Source organism: Parasteatoda tepidariorum, chromosome 10 (assembly GCF_043381705.1).
Source record: "Parasteatoda tepidariorum isolate YZ-2023 chromosome 10, CAS_Ptep_4.0, whole genome shotgun sequence".
Classification (NCBI taxonomy): Eukaryota; Metazoa; Arthropoda; class Arachnida; order Araneae; family Theridiidae; genus Parasteatoda; species Parasteatoda tepidariorum.
Window position 1 is genome coordinate 47,963,501 of NC_092213.1, and position 22,573 is coordinate 47,986,073.

At 29.0% G+C, this 22,573-nt stretch overlaps 2 protein-coding genes across 2 annotated transcripts in view; both read left to right on the plus strand.

The window, feature by feature from the left end:
• LOC107444943 (equilibrative nucleobase transporter 1) overlaps positions 1–7,353 on the plus strand; it is a 74,686-nt gene extending 67,333 nt beyond the window's left edge. Inside the window, exons 8-12 of the mRNA XM_043045135.2 lie at positions 322–516; positions 1,779–1,883; positions 2,011–2,206; positions 4,413–4,533; positions 6,792–7,353. Of these exons, the coding sequence (XP_042901069.1) occupies positions 322–516; positions 1,779–1,883; positions 2,011–2,206; positions 4,413–4,533; positions 6,792–6,926 (752 nt within the window). The 3' untranslated portion in view covers positions 6,927–7,353. The remainder of the gene's footprint in view (positions 1–321; positions 517–1,778; positions 1,884–2,010; positions 2,207–4,412; positions 4,534–6,791) is intronic.
• An 11,288-nt stretch (positions 7,354–18,641) lies between these two features.
• The window catches only part of LOC107444263 (nose resistant to fluoxetine protein 6-like), a 40,178-nt gene continuing 36,246 nt past the window's right edge, over positions 18,642–22,573 (plus strand). The window contains exon 1 of the mRNA XM_043045136.2: positions 18,642–20,440. Coding sequence (XP_042901070.1) covers positions 19,396–20,440 — 1,045 coding nt within the window. The 5' untranslated portion in view covers positions 18,642–19,395. The remainder of the gene's footprint in view (positions 20,441–22,573) is intronic.

The following is a 22,573-nucleotide window of genomic DNA, read 5'->3' on the forward strand; positions in this document are numbered from 1 at the left end:
ATAAATAAATAAATAAAGAGTTCTAGTATTCTGGAGTTTTTTAAATTTTCTATCGGAGTATTTTATTCTATATCTTCCAATAAATAAGAATATATCACAAATTAATAATTGCATAAAAATTAAGCTCTGATGTTTATGTGAATTAGAGCCGACTCTATATAGATGCGACAATCATTATTCGTGATTATTTTAAAATGTGGAAAAATGTGGAGAGTGGAAAAAAACGCGTAACATGGAGACTCCTATTCTATTTACGAAAGTAAAATCCTATATCATTATGTGTCATATTCTTTTTAAATTGACATTTATATGTGTGTTTAGTATTGCAAAGTGTAGAAATGGAAAAAGAGATAACTACTGCCAGTTTGGAGGAACAACTACCATTTAAGGTAGCTGTCACGTCTTTTTCCTTCTCTTTGCACCAATATTGGTTCTCATGGTTGTTGCTGGCAACTCTCAATTACTCTGGGTCTCTACATTTATGGATGGAGAGAATAAGTTCCGATTTCCATGTTGGTGAGTTGCTTATATTTTATCAGTAAACATTTGTGTGTTTTCTTTGAACTGAAAAACTTGCAATTGAAGTTGAAATTACCTATAAATACTTGTATCTCAATTTTACAATAATATCTCGAAATAAAAAGTTGGATTATCAATTAGGTTAAGGGTCGGCGATTTTGTACGGCACGATTGTAGTAATGTGTTCAGAATTGCGCACATGCACAATGCACAAACCTTTACTTCCCAGACAACCTGGCACTTCATGTGTCTGAAACGTAGACAAGACAACTCCATCGATCTGCAGTTGGGTAGGTTTTAAGCCACCACTGTGGATTGAACCTCAGTCCTTTACAACGACAGCTTAGAACCTTTGTCCACTGATCCAAGGGAGTTCCATTCTAATACGATTTCTGTGAAATCAACGATTCCGTAAAATAACTATGTGAAATTTCGCTTAAAAGCTTAATTTATAATAATTTGCTTATATAATAGTTTAATTTTTGTTCATCCGAATAATAGTTTAATTTGTTTCATAACGACATAGTTTTATTTATTTATTTTTTATTTTTTCGAAAGTAAAGTTGCATTCTTAACTGCCAATTTCTGACCAGAGTTGAAAAATCCACGGAAAATTAATTGTAAGATTAAATATGATCACCTCAATGTTTAATTTTTTTTAAATTTTAGTTGAAAACCAAATGGTTTTAATTTAAAACATTTTAATCGCCTGATGCCTGTTTGTTATATTGCCCCAATATTTACGGTTCTTTTTAATCCTTCTTTCATTCTCTGTACGTAAAAGTCGAGCTTAGAATTCTCACGTTTTATGCAAACTTTCGTAATTTAAAATTTGCTTTCTAAGTTACTGAATGGTTTAAGAATTGTTTTAATTCGAAGATTCTCTTCACAAAAACTAAATTCTTAATTTTTTGAATTTTTTTTTTTAAAAAGCGGGAAAAAAGATTTTTTTTCTCATTAGCGAAAATGGAGAATTATATATTAGGAAAATAGTTTTTTCCTTCGTATAAACTTAGGTAAGTTACTGAATGGTATAAAAAGTGTTTTAATTCGAAGATTCTCTTCACAAAAACTGAATTCTCATTTTTTATTTTTTTTTTAGAAAAAAAAATATTTCTTATTAACGAAAATAGAAAGTTATGTATTTAAAATATTTTTCTGCCAAAAAAAGAGTTTTTTTTCTTCGTGTAAACGTATTTTTATAAAAAGTCATCCGTTTTATTTCTTTCAAATTTAACAATTTAATGCTTTATTTTTAGTAAGTAGGTATACACAGATTTATGGTTTGTGTCAAGTTTCCTCTCTAGTTCTGGCACCAATAGCAGGCATTGTAATGGACAGAACTCTGAATTCAGCTGCTCAAGGTATTTTATCATCAACAAAATATCTGCTTAAGTCTTAACTTAATAGTCTTTTAATGCTGAATGCAAACATAAAAGATACCAAAACTTCGAATTATAGTAGGCTTATTCATTATTTTTAACCTTTCAGAGCCAGACTTTGATAAGCGAAAACTGATAAAGCTTAGATCTGGATTCTGGCCGATGCTTTTTACAACAATAGCGCAGGCTATTGTTCAAATTTGCAAGTTTTTTGAAAATGATGATTCAGTGTACATATCAATCGCCTTCACTACTATTCTAAGATCATTTCATGTTGCTGTTGCCTCTGCCTATTTAAGGATAAGGTAAGATAGAATTATTAATTTTTTAATTATTTTTAATTAATTAGTAGAAGAATTATTGTTACAATTAATAATTTATTAATTATTTTTAATTAATTAGTAGAAGAAGTATTATTATAATTAAAAGTTTATTAATTTATTAACAATTTTAATTTAATTAGCAGAAGAATTATTATTATAACTAATTTATTAATTTATTAATTATTTTTAATTAATTAGTAGAAGAATTATTATTAAAATTAATAGTTTATTAATTTTTTTAATTATTTTTAATTGTTACTTTAGGAATTATTCTTGATTCCAACTTTATAATTATATTTTGTTATTACTTTATTAATTATTACTGATCAGAGCTTCATTATTTATTTTCAATTATAATTTTATTAATTATCTGGAGAATTTCCTCTTGAGTTAAGCTAAAATTGTTTCATATTGTTTTAAAGATTTTTAAACGTCTGACGTCTACAATTCAGATAAAGAAAATAGCAATCTTAATTGAAGACCAAAGAGGATGAGCTGGCTATGTCCGTTTTTTTATCGCGATACTATCGCCATCTGCTGCATTTTGAGGATCACTAAGTTTTGACAAATCAATGACGTGAAAAATCAGTTTCTCACGAGAGTTATTACTCAGTGAAGATGGGCCATATTGTGGAAGATATCTTTCATTTTTCGAGCAAAATCCTTTTTCCTCGAAATCAGTTTTATGGATATAAATTGTTCGTCCCCTTCATCTTCAATTACAGGTTATTAATTCGAATATTTAAGGAGTTCACAAAAGGCTTAAAGTAAAATCAGTTTTGTCGTCCTAATTATGTTCGTTATCTAAAAATATTAGAATCAGTATAAAGTTTGTACTGATTGTACTATCTTGGGATAACGGAACATTGACGTAAAAATCCGTTTAATGTTTATCTGATCAATATAATAACGTTTCAAGATTACTACTAAAGATAAAATCCACGCAGGAAGACAAATGATGAATTTATGTCCGATTTAAGAAGAGCTTATCGGTAAACTACGCTACACTATCTGAACTAAAGTATACCGGCACCCAGTGGCACGAACTTAGCGTGTTTTGAGATTCGAACATTGCTACCTATATGACAAAGAATACTAGCTAAATAACTGTTTCTTTAAAAGGTGAAAGTTCATCTTACTCCAGCGAAAACACCTTTCGCTTTTTCCTTTGCGAACCCACATATTGAATTGTGAAATTTGTTTTTTTTGCAAAGTCATATAACCGCCTATTGTTTTGACCATTAGTTTTGTAACACGGTATGTGATAATTAGATATAATAATATAAGCATAAGTTAAATTTTTTTTGAGAAAATTGATTGAATATTCAAAATATACACACATTTTTTTTATTTATTTCAAATACACCAGTACATGAACTTCGAAGTTAAAACTAGTTGAATGAAAAAGATCATATCTTCATAGCAGGAAAAGTTTGAGACAAATTTTACTGCAAGAAAAAATTTAAAACAACATATTAATATGCATTCAGATCGTATGATAAATGTTCTATGTGCATTGCTATAAAACGCGCTTATGTCTTCATGGGATATATACACCGAAGAGCCATTACATTATGACCACCCTCCATCTATAACAATGGGCTCGCCCAGGTTTTCATGGTTCCTCAACCAGGAACAATGTTTTCATGGGGCACATTGGGACCCATAATCCTCATAGAACAATACCTGACGTCTGTAAGCTACTTGAGCATAGTTGCAGACCAGGTTCACCCATTCATGGCAACAGTTTTTCCTGCTGGGGATAGTGTTTAACAACAGGATAATGCACCATGTCATAAGAGTGAAATCGTCATGGATTGGTTCGAGGAACATTCCAGTGACTTTCAAGTCATGTCTTGGCCCCCAAATTCACCTGACCTTAATACAATAGAGCATTTGAGGGGTCCTACTTGGAAAACCAAATTCGTGCTGCCATGCTACCCCCTCGCAATGTGAGGGAATTGTAGGACCAGTTGGTGAGCGCTTGGTACCAGATACCTCAGACTACCTATCAGCATCTTGTGAAATCAACGCCACGGCGGGTGCTAGCAGTTTTGAGGGCTAAAGGTGGTCCTACTTGTTATAAGCAGGGTGGTCATAATGTAATGGCTCTTCGGTGTATATTCTAGTTCTAAAATTGTAGTTGTTTCTAAAGAGTAAAACTGTTGCAAAACAAAATTTTCCATAGATTTCCTGCAAGCCATTTCAACCGATTATTGGGCATTATGAGCACAACAGCTGCTGTTGGTTCCTTACTTCAGTTTCCACTATATGTTTGGGAATCCCATTCAAAAGAGGATGTTTTACAAGTAAGTGTCAGCAAAATTTATCGTAAAATTCAATTATAATATAGTAAATGGATATATTCAACACCTAGAAGGGAGAAGGCCTACTCATGGGTTACTATAAGCGAGAAAACTGATCCTTCAGTAGTCCAAACGTAGCGACATCTCGCGTAATTAACCCCACTGCACAGTGTATTAGCCCGGACGTAGTGATAATTTTCTTATTTTTCCTCACTGCGCAGTTTATGTTCTTTTCGTCGGCTACTAAAATGGTAAGTGCTGATGCATTCTCTCTTCTATGAAGTGTTGATATATTATAGTGTTCGCCACGAATAAAATCACTGGATTATAAAATCAGCAGCTTTTTAAAATCAAATCTGCAGGAATGGAATCACAATGTCAGAGCGTGGAAAAAGCATTCTTTTATAAAATTATTGACATCATTTTGTAAGATAAATTATTGTTGGGCGTGTGCTTAAAATAATTAAAAACTATGTTTCTCTTTTCTATTTTCTCAGCTTTTGAAAATATAAAAATAATAAATTTTACTGTGCTCTCCACGACCAAAAAGAGTAAAGTTACAGGCATGACACACACGTTTCTCCTTTCTATTTTTTAGCTTTTGAAAGCAGAAAAAATAACCAAATTTATTGTACTCTCCGCGACCAAAAAGAGAAAAGTTACAGACATGACACACACGTTTCTCCTTTCTATTTTTTAGCTTTTGAAAACAGAAAAAATAACCAATTTTATTGTGCTCTCCGCGACCAAAAAGAGCAAAGTTACAGGCATGACACACACGTTTCTCCTTTCTATTTTTTAGCTTTTGAAAACAGAAAAAATAACCAATTCTATTGTGCTCTCCGCGACCAAAAAGAGCAAAGTTACAGGCATGACACACACGTTTCTCCTCTCTATTTTTTAGCTTTGGAAAACAGAAAAAATAAACAATTTTATTGTGTTCTCCACGAACAAAAAGAGCAAAGTTACAGGCATGACACACACGTTTGTCCTTTCTATGTTTGGGCTTTTGAAAACAGAAAAAAAAAACAAATTTTATTGTGTTCTCCACGAACAAAAAGAGCAAAGTTACAGGCATGAAACACTTTTTCCGGAGGTCTAATACTTTTAATATTTGAGAACTTTTTCCAATGCTGCACTACTTAGGATTACTAAAATTTGCAAAATGTGATTATGAGGCAGTGATTTTGATCATTTTCATGTCGGTGGAAAAATGTCGCCAAACTGACGATTTTTTTAAAAAAAAGTTTAATAACTTTCAAAATATTTAAGTTATTTGTCTCTTCTAAAGTCTAGATAATTCTTCACAACAAGATTATGTATATAGCTTAATAAAATCACCGCATTGCTTCAAGTGTAAGCCACTTAAACCGTGGCTTTTTTTATTTTCCTTGGCGACAGAGCTTCGAAAAACAGCGTTAAAATTCATAGAACTCCAAAACATTTATTCGATGTAATTTATTCGGTACTTATGATAAGTGTTGCCGCAAACCATGAAACACTAGCTAAATTCTGTACGGAAAATTTCTTTACAAATTATCTGCGCCAAATGATTTGTAGCTTAAAAGGTACTGTAATAAACCGACATAAAATGCAATAAACTTTTCATTAATTTTGTTTATTATTTATTTTTGTTTTAAAAAATGCAAAATATGGTAGTTTTTATTTGATTTTTTGTCGAAAACCATTCTATAGTTTTGCTATCAATATGAAACGAGTTAGTTTTAGTTTTAAAATTTTAGCAGAAACCGATTCCATGAAATATTTTCATTTAACATAAAACGAATCTATTTGTTTTATTTTAAAAAAAATTACAGAAAATAGTTTTGATTTTAATGTTAGACAAAGCATATTTGTTTAAATTCTAAACTTTTCGCTCAAAAAAACTAAGGAATTAATTTTAATTTTAATGTTAAATACGTTTGCTTTTATAATCAATTCTATAAGTAGCATTATTTTGAGTATAAGTTAATACAGGCATATGATACACACGTTAATAATAAGTTAATACAGGCATATGACTTTGTTTCTAATTTTTAAATTTAAGCTTTTGGTTTCGAACGAAATGAATCATTACAGAGATATAAATATTTTAAAGCAATAATATGACATTTTTTAAAAGATTTCAAAGTTAATTTTAGCATAGTTAAAACAGAAAAAGTAAATTCACATCCTCTCTGTACTTTTTAATATAAAGGTTTAAGTTGTTTAGTTATTTGTTCAGTATTTATTTCAGTTATTATTACTTTCTTTTTTTTCAGGTAAACATCTTCAACCTCATTACTCTGTTGTTGTGTTTTGTTCACCCTCTTCATCTACTCTTCACACCTTTGCAGAAGCGATTTATTCGTAAAGAAAGAGACATTATACTACAAGCTAAAACCACGAACTCCTAGTCAATTAATAATTGTGATCCTAGTAGCAGCAGCGCACCAAGCGAAGATTTTTATGAACATGTTCGAGTAAAGCTTCTATGAGAGCTATAAGCGAAAATGTGTGGTGCTCGTGAAATTACTTCTTAGTTTCTTACCTGATGTGCTAAATTTGTAGGTGCCAAAAGAATTATTTTCCTTATTTTAGAGGAGCAGAACTGGAAATGCTTAAGTTGGATCCATGATTTTTATTTTTACTATAATTTCTCTCCTGATGCTGCATTTATACTTAAGAAAGTTCTTTTTAAATTGATTTGGTTTACTTATAAATGAACAATTCCAAAGATCAAATGAAGATAGTTTCAGTGAACGACTATAAAACTTATCAGGAGTTAAAACCACTTAATAATTGTTTTATAATGTATTATAATTATTAGATGTAGTTTTTTTTTATAAAAAATAAATGAGAATTATAAATGTTTAAATGAAAGTGAAGGTGGCATAATTAAGTTATAGAAAAAAGTATTATTATTTTTAATGCTTAGTTTGATAACAGAACACTGAATGGTGTTTTGTTAGCACTTGTAAACTTAACTTAAATAATGTAACTTAATGTACTTAAACGGTGATTAAATGGTGCTTTTTTATGCAAATTGTAAACGAATCATCTTGTATCATCTTCATAAAATATTTTTATACAGAGATGGCATGAAAAAAGTTAGGGCCCAAGAATGCATTCTGTTGGTTGAAAATATTGGAGCTATAAATAATTCAAATGATGTGCTTGACATTTGTTAATAATAATTAAAAAAACTAGTACAAAAAACACTGATAGGCGGTGGAATGGTAAATTTAATACTTTATGCAATGCTGAATTATACATTGGAACTTTTTGTATTCATTTTCTTCGTAATTCTTTTATAGCTGCAACAGAATTCAAATGGTTCTTGTAGTGCATTTTACCAATTGTGTTTTTTAATAGGTGGTGGGGAGATAAATTTAATACTTTATACATTGGAACTTTTTGTATTTGTCTCATTTGGTGGAATTATTCTACAGCTGTAATAAAACTCAAATGGTTCTTGTAGAGCATTTTACTAATAGTGTTTTTCAATAGGTGGCTGGGAGGGAAATTTAATAATTTATACATGCTAAATTATACATTGGAACTTTTTGTATTCGTCTTATTTGGTGGAATTCTTCTACAGCTGTAATAAAATTCAAATGGTTCTTGTAGAGCATTTTACCAATAGTGTTTTTCAATAGGTGGCGGGGAGGGAAATTTAATACTTTATACATGCTAAATCATACATGGGAACTTTTTGTTATTGAATTTACCACCTTTATATTATTACCTGGAACTTTATAGCATTTTACCAATAGTATTTTTCAATAGGTGGCGGGGAGGGAAATTTAATGCTTTATACATGCTAAATTATACATTGGAACTTTTTATTATTGAATTTACCACCTTTATATTATTACCTGGAACTTTATAGCATTTTACCAATAGTGTTTTCCTTGCAACGTGGACGTAGGCACACATGACATGAGGCAGTAGCTGATGCTCGTGCAAAATCCGTCGTATTTTTTACCACGAAGTATGGAGAAGAGGCTTGCTCTGTAACGCAAATGCTTTTTCCCATTTTCAACCTATGCAAATGTATGTAATGTATGCTTAATATATTTCTGTTGATGAACCTTGTTGTTCTAAAGTATTTTTGTTATTTAATATATGTCAAGTGCATAATTTAAATTACCTTTTGTACAAACTTTATCTCATTTGGACCAATATAACGCACGATAGTATCATCTGTGGAAAGTTTATTTTCTGCTTACCCCGTATTTAGGGCAATTACTGAAGGAGTGTGATGGTCTCAATTCCATTGAATGAGTAGCATAGATATGCCACTGGAAAAAGAAACACAGATTATATTCTAATTACATAATTGATGTTTCATTGCATATACTCGATATCATAACTGAGAAGAAGTAGTTATTTTAACAGGAAATAATAGGCTACGAAAAGTCTCAGCAACGTCCATTCTTCTTGTACAGAAGTGGCAAATATGAAAGTAACAAATATGTTCCATCTACATTAGTTGGATATGATATTATGATTTTAATGCAATGTCATTAACAGGACAATATGATAGTTAATTTGTCTCTTATGGGTGAAATATTATGTTTATATCATAGTTCTTTTTTTAATGCTGTTAATGTTTCATAGCTTTATGTCGCGTTTTATAAGCTATTTGTTTATAAATTTTATTTATTGTTCTGTGTTTTTTTTACTTAGTTGTTCCTAATAAAAACTAAATAAAACAGTTATTATTTTATTTTATTTGCATTACCGGAATGACACAAACTTATCTCTGCACCCTTTCTTAACGCAAGAAATAAATAAAACTTTTGAGCTCAGTTGTTTGTAAATGTTGCTATAAAGGTTGCAAAAATCGCAAATTGTTCCACAATAAGAATCAAATAAAATCTTAAAGTCGAATTTGAATCATTGTTTGCAAATAGTCGCTATTGAAGTCTCAAAGCAGGGTTCAACATTTACCGCTTTTCCAAGCTGCAAAACTGTCACAAATAACAGTCAAATTGTCCTATTACTACAGGGTCATGTTGTTACGGACCAAAACCTAAACGCGTACCAAATCATGTAGAAACGAAATCTTACACAGAGATGTCTAAGCTGACGTCACTTCCCTTATCTGTCCAATGTCAACCCACCAATGATCAATGAGTTACAGACAGCAACCAATAGGAATGCGTTTCTATTGGGATGTGAATATGTATCTTCATATAAGAATAGTGCAAACGACAATCAATTTATTTGATTCACTCAGTGATATAGTTCAGATTCTGGCCTGGACATTTTTATAGGCATTATCTAGTATAAAGAAAACGTAGCCAATAATTTTTCTTTAATATTTAACAACACACAAAAGTTAATTCTTATTTCCTGTGACTTCATATGTCTACACTTGGAACCGCTTGGTATTCCGACACATAAATTATTTTAATTATTCTGCTTATGATTCTGCCCGTTAGTTCATTGTCGTTAGTGGTTTTGTTCTCAAAATTACGTCCTCAGTAGATATTGACCACATGGAATTTTGTCTTGCAAGATTTTTGATACATATATTTCTTGCACATCAGATCATGTCTAAAGTTATTCATATCATAAAATATCAAATATGATTGTTGCACTTGAAAACATAAATTTAGAAATTTTGAACCATTATATCATTTAAAATGACTTTAACCATGAATCAAATTGACCCATATTTATTTCGCAATTGATCCTTCTTAAAATTGATATTAGAATGAATATTATACTATGCCGCAACTTGACAGAAATGCAGTTAAACATTGCTTTTGCTTTCTTTATTATGGCTCAAGATTGAAACAATTTTCGGGTATGTGATATGAGGGACTAATGATTTTTCATGTCTTGAAATGTCATCAGCATTATTCTCAGATAAACCAGGGGCGGAAATATCCACAAATGTTAAAAATCGATATTGTCAAAATCACGATTCTCAAAATCGTTGAATACATAGCGATTACGTTTCTCATAAAAATTCGCAGCATTTTAGGGATAGTTAAAAAAGAAATGGATATTGTCAAAATCACGATTCTCAAAATCGTTGCATACATCACGATTGCGTTTCTCATACAAATTCACAACATTTTATGGATAGTAAAAAAAGAAATCTATATTGTCAAAATAATGATTCTCAAAATCGTTGAATACATAGCGATTACGTTTCTCATAAAAATTCGCAGCATTTTAGGGATAGTTAAAAAAGAAATCGATATTGTCAAAATCGCGATTCTCAAAATCGTTGCATACATCACGATTACGTTTCTCATAAAATTTCACAGCATTTTATGGATAGTGAAAAGGAAATCGATATTGTCAAAATCATGATTCTCAAAATCGTTGCATACATCACGATTACGTTTCTCATAAAAATTCACAGCATTTTAGGGATAGTGAAAAAGGAAATGAATGCATGAAATATAAGAAAATACATCAGTAAAGGGACATCGGCTCTTAACCTTAAAAAGGATCAGGGAGGTAATACTCAGTAATGGAACTTAACCTTCAGAAATTATAGTAAATAAAAAAACACATTTGAGTTGGAAATACTGGAGAATGGCTCATATTTCTAGGTTTAGACAGGTTTTATACCTCGTGTTTGTCCCGCGTATGTTCACTGTTTTGTTCCACATTTTGAGATTTTTCTAACACTTATTTTCATATTTAAAGCCTTGAGTTCATTATATCAAACAAAGCAAATTTTAGTGATATTAGAAAGACAAATATGAAAGACAAATAGATTTGTGGAAGTTAATTGTGCATACGCATCAGAAAACCCCCCAAGTAATGTATAATTTTTAAACATTTCAAATTAATAATTTGAAATAACTTTAAATATTACAAGATATGTTTTTAAAGGAAGTTTCCTGACGAAGATTTTATTAAAAAAATCGAAGCCTAGAATATTTCGTTAATTTTCTTTAAGCTTTGCTATATTTATATCAGTAATCGCCAATACTATTGAAGTGAGGAAAATGTGATAAACAATCAATTACACGGCAGGAAATATTCCAAAAATATGCATAATCGGTGAGGAAGAAGGGATTCGGTTGAACACGTAAATACAATATCGATGAAAAAAGTAGAAAAAGTTAAGAGATATTTTGATTCGAATAGTTTTGTCAAGCAATAATGATACATTTAAACTGTTTACATATAGAGATTTTTGGCTCATTTTTTTTTATATTTTTGTTTAGAAAAAATAGAGATTCAAAAATGAGAAAAAAGTAGCCTTTTTTGATAATTTGTATAATGAATTGAAATTACTAAATTCAGGGTAAACACTAGCTGAATTTAAATCACTAAATTAAAGATCTTAAACTTTTTCAGTTCACTTTAAATATTTAAAAATTCAAAATGTTTAAAGAAAATACTTTTTACTCTTTTGTTTTTAATAATAACTGTTTTGATAAGTATATTTGAACCTATGTTAGCCTTTCGTAAATCTATCACCAATGAAAATAAGCCAAATGTTGAATTTTTACTGCTCTAACCTTAAGTAACCACACAATGAGGGTAACTTAAAACTTAATATTTTTTGTCTTTAATGCATATGTTTTTAAAAAAATTAATGCAAGTAAAATGCAGATTATAAACGTAGACTTAAGTTAAAAAGTTTTACAACAATTAATTCTTAAATAGGTAGATGTTTTAAAGTAAAAAAGCAATCTTAGTAATCCCTTATGAAGGTACTGCATTAATTTAAATAATTTAATTTGAAAAGTATATTTTGTAATCTCTTATGAAGGTATCGCATTGATTAAAATTTTTTAAATTGAAAAGTAGTCTCAGTAATCCTTTATGAAGGTATCGCATTAATTTAAATATTTTAAACTGAAAAGTAGTCTCAGTAATCCCTTATGAAGGTATCGCATTAATTTAAATATTTTAAATTGAAAAGTAGTCTCAGTAATCCCTTATTAATGTATCTCCCAATTAATTTAAACATTTTAAATTAAAGAGTAGTCTTAGTAATCCCTTATGAAGTTATATCGCGTTAATTTAAATATTGTAAATTGAAAAGTAGTCTTAGTACTCCCATATAAAGTTATCGCAATAATTTATATTTTTTAAGTTAAAAAGGTAATCTTAGTAATCCTTAAGAAGGTATCGCATTGATTTAAACTGAAAAGTAGTCTTAGTAATCCCTTATGAAGTTATATCGCATTAATTTAAGTATTGCAAATTGAAAAGTAGTCTTAGTACTCCCTTATGAAATTATCGCAGTAATTTAAATTTTTTAAATTGAACAGTAATCTTAGTAATCCTTACGAAGGTATCGCATTGATTTAAACTGAAATGTAGTCTAGTAATCCCTTATGAAGTTATCGCATTAATTTAAATGTTTTAAATTAAAAAGCAGTCTAAGTAATTCCTTATAAAATTTACAAATTAATTTAAAAATTAAAAAAACAACTCCAAAGCAAATCAGTCTGAAAAGGCCATGCATTTATATAAATAGAAGACAATATTTTGGCCAACAAATAGAGCGATAAAGTTTTAACTTAATTCTTTTCCTTCATAACAAATTTCTCTTCTAGAATTTAATCGCTATTTTGCTTCGAATTATTTTGTCCTCTAATTGTCCTCAATTGCATAAGAGATCCTACTTGAGGTGCTCATTACGATTTCTTCCAAAAGGAAAAAGTTAGCTTCCGATTTACTTCATTTTTCTTTACAAGCGGTTCCGATTTTAATGCTCTTATAAACAGACAGGTGTGCTTTCAAATTAGTTCATCATTTCTCGAGGCCATTCCGTAATATGTCAGGAAGTAGTTACTTCCTCTGGATGAAAAAGAAATAATCAAGAATATAAATCGGCATTTTTCCTTTTGATTAGAACATTATTATTAACTGGAATACATGGTTGAAGAAAGTTATTTTCGAAATCATAAACTAAAGGTATCAATATCGATTTTTTCAACCAACCGAATCACATCTTTATGTAATTTGTGGTGTTAACAATGCTCCGTTTTTGCTATTTCTGGTTCGTAAATGAATTGTTTGGTCACGCATCAACTTATTAAATAGTGAATAGTTTTTTTTTTCTAGGGAAAATATTGTTTTTTTTTTAACTGAAATAATCACAACCTAATTCGTTTTTCAAAACATATTACATTCATAAATACATACATAATATTTCATTTAATACATAATATTGGATTAAAACAAGCCGTTGTAGTTCAAGGGAAACCAATTTATTTGCGATTAGTTAAACTCAAATTGTACATGCTTATCTTCAAATGATAAATATTTCAAACATTTTGAAAGGTATTACAATTGTACAAAATTATAATAGGTCCAGTCCCTGCATCCAAACTTATCCTTGTATGATTTGGGGTGTTAATAATGCGCCGTTTTTGCTATTCTTGGTTTGTAAATTAATTGTTTGGTCACGGATCAGCTTGTTAATTAGTGAACAGTTTTTCTTCTGGGGAAAATATTATTTTTTTAATTGAAATAATCGCAACCTAATTCGTTTTCCAAAACATATTTTAGTTCATTGAAATACAAAATATTGCACTAAAGCAAGTCGCTATATTTGAAAGGAAGACTATTTATTTGCATGAGGTTCACAAGTTGATTTCAAATGATAAATTCAAACATGTCTAAAAGTATTGCTACCGTACAAATCTGAAATGAGCCCAGTCTTGTTTTATGTATTTGAAACTTACTTACAACAGTGAAAAAAATCTTGCGAATCATTTCCGGCGGATTTCTAAACAAATGTAGAAAATTATAATAGTTATAAAGCCATTGATAGAATAAAATTTATAAAAATAACAAGTTTAAATGTTCAAGGTACGTTTTCCCTTTAGATAAAACAAGCCTAACAAACAAGATTTTCAAATATTAATCCATTGGTAATAAAATTAGAGGACTTTCATTTTATAGTTACCATATTTTCCCCATTCCAATAATGCTGATAAAATGCATTAATAAGTTGATTTAAATTTGAAAAGAAAAATAATATTTGAACAAGAAAAAAGATTTGGGGAAGTAATTCTATATATGGCGTATTTTTTTAAATATTTTTTAAAAAAATTCCACATTTTAACTTGAGGATTTGAACTAAACAGATTAAACATAAACCTTTTTTTCATTTTGAAATATGTTGTTAAAAAAGAGGAAGAATATGTTGATTTTAATTAGAAATATAATATTTAAAAGTAAAATGAAGGGAAGGTTTTGAACCAGCGATTCTTTTAGTAGTGTAAATTTGCTTTTCTTAACTTATGTAGTTGAAAAAGTATGCTGTCATGTTACTGGTATAATTTTAGGGTTTTTGCAATCAATCATAATTGTATAAGAATGAATTTATTATAACGAATTGTATAAGAATGAATGAATTACTTTAAAACTCTTTGTTCCCTTTAAAAAATGAAGCCTAAACTGTGAAAATATGACAAATTTATTTTTTGGGCTATGAAAACATTAAAAAGTTCTTGGGTAATAATTTTCATAAAATTAACAATAAGGCATGGTTTTATGATAAGTGATAAAATTTGTTAAATGTAGTAAAATTTGGTAATATTATCATGATACCATAGAGCTTGGCATAAAAACTATTTATTTGGTTAAATTTATTTTCTTTTTTGTATTTTTTACTAAATGTATAATAAGAACTATAATTTTGAAAACCAAAATTTCCGCTTGACTACCATATGAATGAAAAAATTACCATACCTATGGTTTTAATACCATACATTTTGATTTTTACTACCAGAATTTCGCTCTCCGAGATACATTACTATTTTTTTTATGTAAATTATACAAAACAAAATAAATATAGTTTCAATTGCAAATATAAATGGAAAGTTTTAAATTGTAATTTTCTATACACTAGAAGCATTTTATAACATTTAATGAAAATTTTCAGAAAATGTACTGAGTCGTAGATAAGTAGGTGGGGGCGGAGTTATCGACCATGCCAACCTTCATCGATCAAAAATCACCTCGTGATTAAAATAAAGTTAACATGTCTTATATACCAGTGATTTGATGTTTAATATTCGTAGTGGTAGTTACGCCACAAGTATAAAAAGACCAGATAGTACTTTCATAGAAAAGTTTTGATAATATTTGCTTGACTTTTCATACAGTAGAAGTCTCTAACTATACAAAACAAAGTATGTATTTTAAAAAAGCTTCAAAATGTTTTTGCGACCGGTTTAAACACGAGGGAAGAAAATTCTGCACCTGCAATAAACAACTGCTAGCCCATATTTTTTTTTGCTTTACGATTTTCTTACGCCAGAAGAAAACGTAAGAAAGAACTTATAACCTTATATGAGGTTAGAAGGGGGCCCTGCCAATGTAAACAGTCCAAAAAGAATAAATCAAAAAAATTCTTGCGTCAAAAACGTTTCAAAAGAATTGTGCAATGGTGGAATAATGAGGAAGCAATCGATTTCTGAAGAAAACCGGAATTTCGTTCATTAAAACTGGACGAAAACTGAGTATTTTTTTAATAGCTTTTAGTTTCAACCACCAAATTTCTTAGCTTTATTTGTTTCAGAACTAATCATAATGAACATAGAAAGTGATTTAAGTTAGATTTATTTTTTTTCTTCAGAAATTTATAACAAGAATCTAAAAGAACAGCACATTCATGTGATAGACCATAAGTTTTTCTACCTCACTGTTTTTGGTTTTAGTTCAAAAGTTTTTCAGCAGATGAAACTGAAGATAGTTAACCAGTAAATTGGAAAAAAAACAATAAAAAAAAATTGCATCATAAATTTTCGAAATCTTGTAAAGTTATATGCCACAATATTTTTGAAATGTCATCGAACTGAGATTAAGAATCCTAAAAGCAAATTTTAAACCTTTTTCCCACGATGTCGTTGAAATATTTTTTTTACCATTGCTGTTATAAACTTCTAATTTTGAATACCATGTGTACATCCGAATTGTTTCTAGATGTCTAAGTGCTCAGTCAGAAGTTCCTTCGTCTTCAGGGTTGGGTTCAAAATTACAATGGCTATCGAGTTGAGCAGTGATAGCTGAATATTCAACAACGATTGACTATATATTCCTGGTACTAGTCTAAAAAGTACACATACGTCATTTAACATTTTAGTCATAAGTACTTGTACTTTCCTTTTAAAGCAATGAAAGTACTAATGGATGGGTGATCGTGTAAAGCTAAGGGTGGTGGCGCTATTGGTAAAATTGCTCTTTCAAGACTTCCGGGTTACTGCTTCCGATATATTTTTACGCCGCAGATTGAAAAAACGCGCCATCATATTATTGCATCATATCTTTTGCAGTACCGAGTTCTTTCGTTCAGCCTTTAAACTTCAGCATTATCATATTAATATTATAACCATTAGAATATTTTCTAATTAGGCTAACTTAAGAACATATTTTTGGCGACATTTTATTCAAATGTAGCCAAATAAGGGATAAAATACAAAACATGGCAAACCTTAAGAATTATTCACAATGAGATATTAACTTTCCAAATTTTTTTTGGCTTTACGACCTCTGAAAATCAATACATTTCTGAAAGCTCATATGAATGGTACAATTATGTTTAGATTTGAACCCTAATTACAATAACAAAACTGCATAGAATATTTGGCTTGTTCACACATTGCCTCGCAGTCATAACATAAGCGGAGGGATACACCGGAAATTTTCTAAATTTCTTCCGGTTTAAGGACGCTTGTTATTGTTTACATTAGACCACCCATCCATAAAAGTATTAAAAAAATTAATGAATTCAGGTAAAAAAAGTCGGATAATTAAAATTCGATTTTTCTGGAAAATATGCGACCAATTTCGTTCAAATTTTGCATTTTTCCTTTTTAAATTATATTATTTAAAATGATATAAAAATTTGTATTCATTTATAATATTAACCTTTTTGTCAAATAAAAAAATAAACCATGAAAGTAATAAGTAATTATTAAAAATTATTTTTCCCTGAAATTATTTTTGGATAATTGAATTTTATAATTATGCGGACAATTTTTTCCATTCTCTTTAAAAGTGGGATACTAGAATTGCGACTATCACCTATACTTTGGGGATTATAAGATCATAATCTACCGAAAAAAGATATGTTTACTTAGAGAAAGTATGTTTTTGTGTCTGATTTAGTAACTTAAAATATCGTCTGCACTAATTAATTAGGATATTTGAAAATACATCCACAAACCTTTAAGACTAAATTCTAGAACATTGTAAAAAATGTCAAATAAAATTACGATTAAAAGTATCGGCTTGACCTTAAAATCAATTTTCACCAGAACATGCTTTTGAACAAACTATTTGCTATACCGTAATATTTATAGTAATAATTACCGTAAAATCACTGAATCATTTTAATTAAATAAACATAACTGTAAAAATTACGGTATAATATTTAAAGTAAAAATTGATTCTACGGTAAAATAGATTATACGGATGATACCCCATCTGCCACTTCTTTATACCATAATTAGATCTAGAATTTCCTGAAGTGTACGTGGAAATTCAATTATTTGATCAAAAGTTATTCAGGGTGCTTTGTTTATTTTTTGCGCACTGTACACCTAGTCATTATAAGGAATGTTCAGCATTTCTACGAAGTAGGAAATATGATTATTACATAATTAACCATGTCATTACAAAGAATGTAAGTTAAATTTTCATTAGCCATTACAGAATGAGAAATTTTTGAAATATTAATTATTTCGTAGTTTACCGATTTGCCATGAAACATTTTATAGAATGCCTTAGCTGAACTATTATTAATTTCATACTTTGCCGGGCGATGTCCTATATTTCTAATGTATTGTTATACATACGGTAGTTTTATATTCAGTTTCATGCGTTGTCTTTTACTTTTTCTTTGTGCAAATATAATTTAAATTGTTATTAAGGTTTACATAACTAACCATGTGTTACCAGTTGACCGAAATATTTTTTTAATGCTTAATTTCTTATAAATATATTTTATATCAATGTAAACAAATATTTTAAATTGGGTATGATTGGGTAGTTATTTTTTCTTACCTTTTTTCATTCTTAGATTCTATAGAGAAAAAAAAAACCAAGAAAATATAAATGGAAAAGAAAAATCCAAATTTTATTGTCTAGAGAAAAGAAAAAAAGATTCTTTTGAAACTGATACTTGTGGTAGGTATGCAATGTCATCGAGGTTAACACTGATTCAAGCAAACAAACCAAACAAAGAGTAAACGCCCGCTAGTGTTAGGGAAATAGAACTCTGTTCTAGAACTGCGGGCACTCAGTCGTGTTTTATCATTTAACACGAGGAAAGAAGTAGCTATCAAACGTTCCATTTCAATGGCGGGAAAAAAAGTGAAAGTTCTTTTTTTGAGTGAAAGTTAAAAATCCTGCCTTAGGCATGTCGGAAATCAACGAGTTTACATTTTTTATCGTCTGCTTCGCCAGTTGCCATTTCGCGCTTTCCTCTTGTTGCACGTGTCTGTAGTAGTTACGGTTTTCTAATGTTGATGAATTCCTTACATAATTTATCTCATCTACAAACTATCGATAACTGAAAGTGTGGGAATCTTTTATGTTCCATTGTGGCTCTAATTTTGAAATTTATTTTCAAGGTCATATTTGTGTTCGAAAAGGCATGCCGGTGTTTAAAATTATTCTTTAAATAACTGGAGGAAAATTCTGATTTTGACTTAATATAAATTCCAAATTAACTCCGAAAATTGCAGTTTTTTTATTATTACATTCAATAACTGATAAGTTTTGATTTTAGAGTAAGATTTGAACATCATTTTGGAATCTGAATGCATTTAGAAAAAGAAACGTTATATACTGATTATGGTCCGATCAAGTATCTGTGTATAGTTTTTGGTTATTATAGGATATTTTTCTAGCTATTATGCTCAATTGATTACTTCAAAAATGGTTGTGAAAAAAATTACCCTCCAATGTGGAGTGATATTTTTACTCGTGTGTTTTAAAATCTATCCCTTAGAATCGAGAACAATAACAAACGAAACAGTATTCACTGATTCATCATTGCCAAGCACGCAACATTCGCTACATTCATCAATCGACATTCATCATGCTCAAGATGTTGTGCCAAATACATACAAATTGGAAGAAACTACAAATGGAAGTCTCGATGAAATTGTTCACAACTTAACAAACATTTCAAACTTTGATGGAAATATTTCAAATTCTAGCCAAAATACGGCTAACATTTCAATAGGATCTCAGTTCAGCTTTGCAAGAGGAGTGCCATTTTATTCTTCGACGGACAAAACCAATGAAGACGAAGATTTTAAAACCACCCATTTTCCTCAAGATGATTTTTCGATTCCAGAAAAACAAGACACTAAACATACATTGAATGCTTCATCGACTTTTGTTCCGAAATCAGACGATTTATTTGGTGATACTAAAACTGAAAACGATACTGATTTGGATTCTGAAAGAAAAGCTATCGAGGATTTTGGGGAAAACATAATGAAGCTAAAAGAAAACGTGAACACGTTTAAAGATAACTTAAGAAAGATATTGTTTGAGAAAGATCTAGTTAACATCGATTTGATGGAAGACCAGCTTGAAATATCTGCTAAAAAGAAGCTTGAGGATAACTTATTCACTAATTTAACACCATCAATTTTATCAGGTATCAGCACAAATATTACACAGAACAAAACGGCAATAACTACTGAAGTTCCTATTTTAGATAAACAAGTTAATGTGTCAATAATGGATAATTCTTATAAAACTAAATCTAGTCAAGTTTATCCAAAAATGCCAGAAAAAGATCTTTCTGAAAACACCGAACGAATACAACCGGTTGAATTCAATCGAATCTCTGCATTTGCCAGTAACATCAGCGAAGTTAGCAAACGGATGGGTGCATTTTTGAAAAAGCAGTACTGGGAATTGAACTCTAAAAATGAGCAGAAGGCATCTGAATCCGTGATTTCAAGGGGTAAGTAAACATCTCAAAAATTCTTGGTCTATATTGAGTTTATTGAAAATTTGTCAAGTTAGTTAAAATTTTATCATTTATTATGCCTAATAATTCCTTGAAAATGTATTCATTTATTGGAAATTTAATCTTTAAATTTATAAGAATCGCTGTTAATAAGGAAATTGTTTTTAAATAGTTTTAAGCTTATTTTGAAGTGTTGAAAGTAATATGTACTTAAATATAGAAGTGATGATGAATGCTGAAGAAAACGATATTTATTTTTAATTATTATTAGGAAATAATAATTTAAGTTCTACAGAATAATAAACATAAATTATTCTGTGAATGTACTGCGATGATTGCATTATATTTGAATTACTTGTCATTGCATAGACTTTTCTTCCTAGAGAATTTAAGCAATTATACTTAAATTTAAAAAAAACAAAACAGAGAACTTAAAAAAAGCAGCGTTGGGACGAGATCGGAAAGTAATCGTTAACTTTTTTACATAATTGAAACTATGAGCCTTTGATAATATTTCCTGAAAAGAATACTTTATTTTATGCATATACAGAGTGTCCCATAGTAACTGCCTCCAATATAGGTTTAGAATTTTTGACAAAAATGAAATAAAAAAGAAATTATCTTTCAGGGGCAAATTAATATTTAAACAATAAAGAAATAAAAATGATAACGATATTTTAGATTAATCTCGCTTATATATTTATTTACTGGTCTTAATCTTTTTTTTTTACTTTCTGCATCTTATGTTTATTAAAGATATACTTTATCTTTCGTTTATTAAAGGTGGTTACTATGTAACTATCCATAATAACCAGATGTTGATATAGCAATTGTAAAAATATTAATGTTTAAATACATGACCAAATAACTTTGAATCCGATTTATACAAAAAAATTTTTTTCTCAAGTATACAGACAAAATCACTGACGTTTAGGACTTTCGGATAAATATACTAATATGCATGCTCGTTAGATATGAGGGAAAACGTGAAAATCGTAAATGTGAAGCTCTTGGTAAAGGTTATGTTCCATTTACTTCTAAAGATATTTTCTCTCAGTACAACAGATATTCTATCTATCATTGATTTAAAACGTATATAATATTTGAATACAATTTCTATTATGGGAACGACAAATACTATTTCAAACTAAATCGACTTGTTTTTTTAAACTTGATTAATAATATAAAAATAACTTAAAAAGTTTTTCTTTCAATTCCTACTATTATTTCACACTCTCCCTATATATATTTATATATCTTCTTCAAATTTTAAATCGTTAATAAAATACTTTTTATTTATCCACTCAAATTCAAATAAATTTTTTTAAATTTGTTGTGGATGACACTTGATGTTAATTAAGTTTTTTTTCAAATATTAATTCATTAGTTAATATTAATTAATTAATTTTATTTTTATGCCTATTTTGCCACTTAATGTTGTGATTTTGTCATATGTATACACATATTTATATTTATTGTAATTATTTAATAAAAAGTAGCTAAAATAAAATTCTTCTTTGTTGACCTACGTAGGAATTGACTTAAATTTTTTTTTATATATTACTAGTTTAATAAGAGAAACATCAAAATATTTTAATAAGAGTACCTACTGTTATATATCAGAATTTCTCTTCAAGTAAATGTTCTATACTTTCGAAATCTATTTGCCCAAATTAAAAAAAAAATATTTAATAATAAGGATTGTAATATGAGGAGCTATATTTTGTTAATTGTGGTGAAAGAAGAGATATGTTTTTTTTTATCAAAGGAGATTTTAACAGTAAAACTCATGAGATGCTTAAGATGCTACCAATTTGCAATTTCTATGTTTGCTAAATATTAATGTCTAACAAATAATGTCAACCTGGAAATTTTATTTTATAAAATTTCCAGGATTAAAATTTTATAAAGTTATTATAAAATTTTATTATAATAATTTTATAAAATTTTAATCCCTATTATAAAATTTTATTTCGAAAAAATATTTCTTTAAAAAGTAGTTCAAACTGTTTTTCCTCTACTTTTAACAGCAGCAGATTTTGTATAGATCAAGTTATTTTAAATATCATCTTGCAATATAAACTTTTTCTAATGTTTAAATTTAAATCTAAATTTTCATTTAAAAAA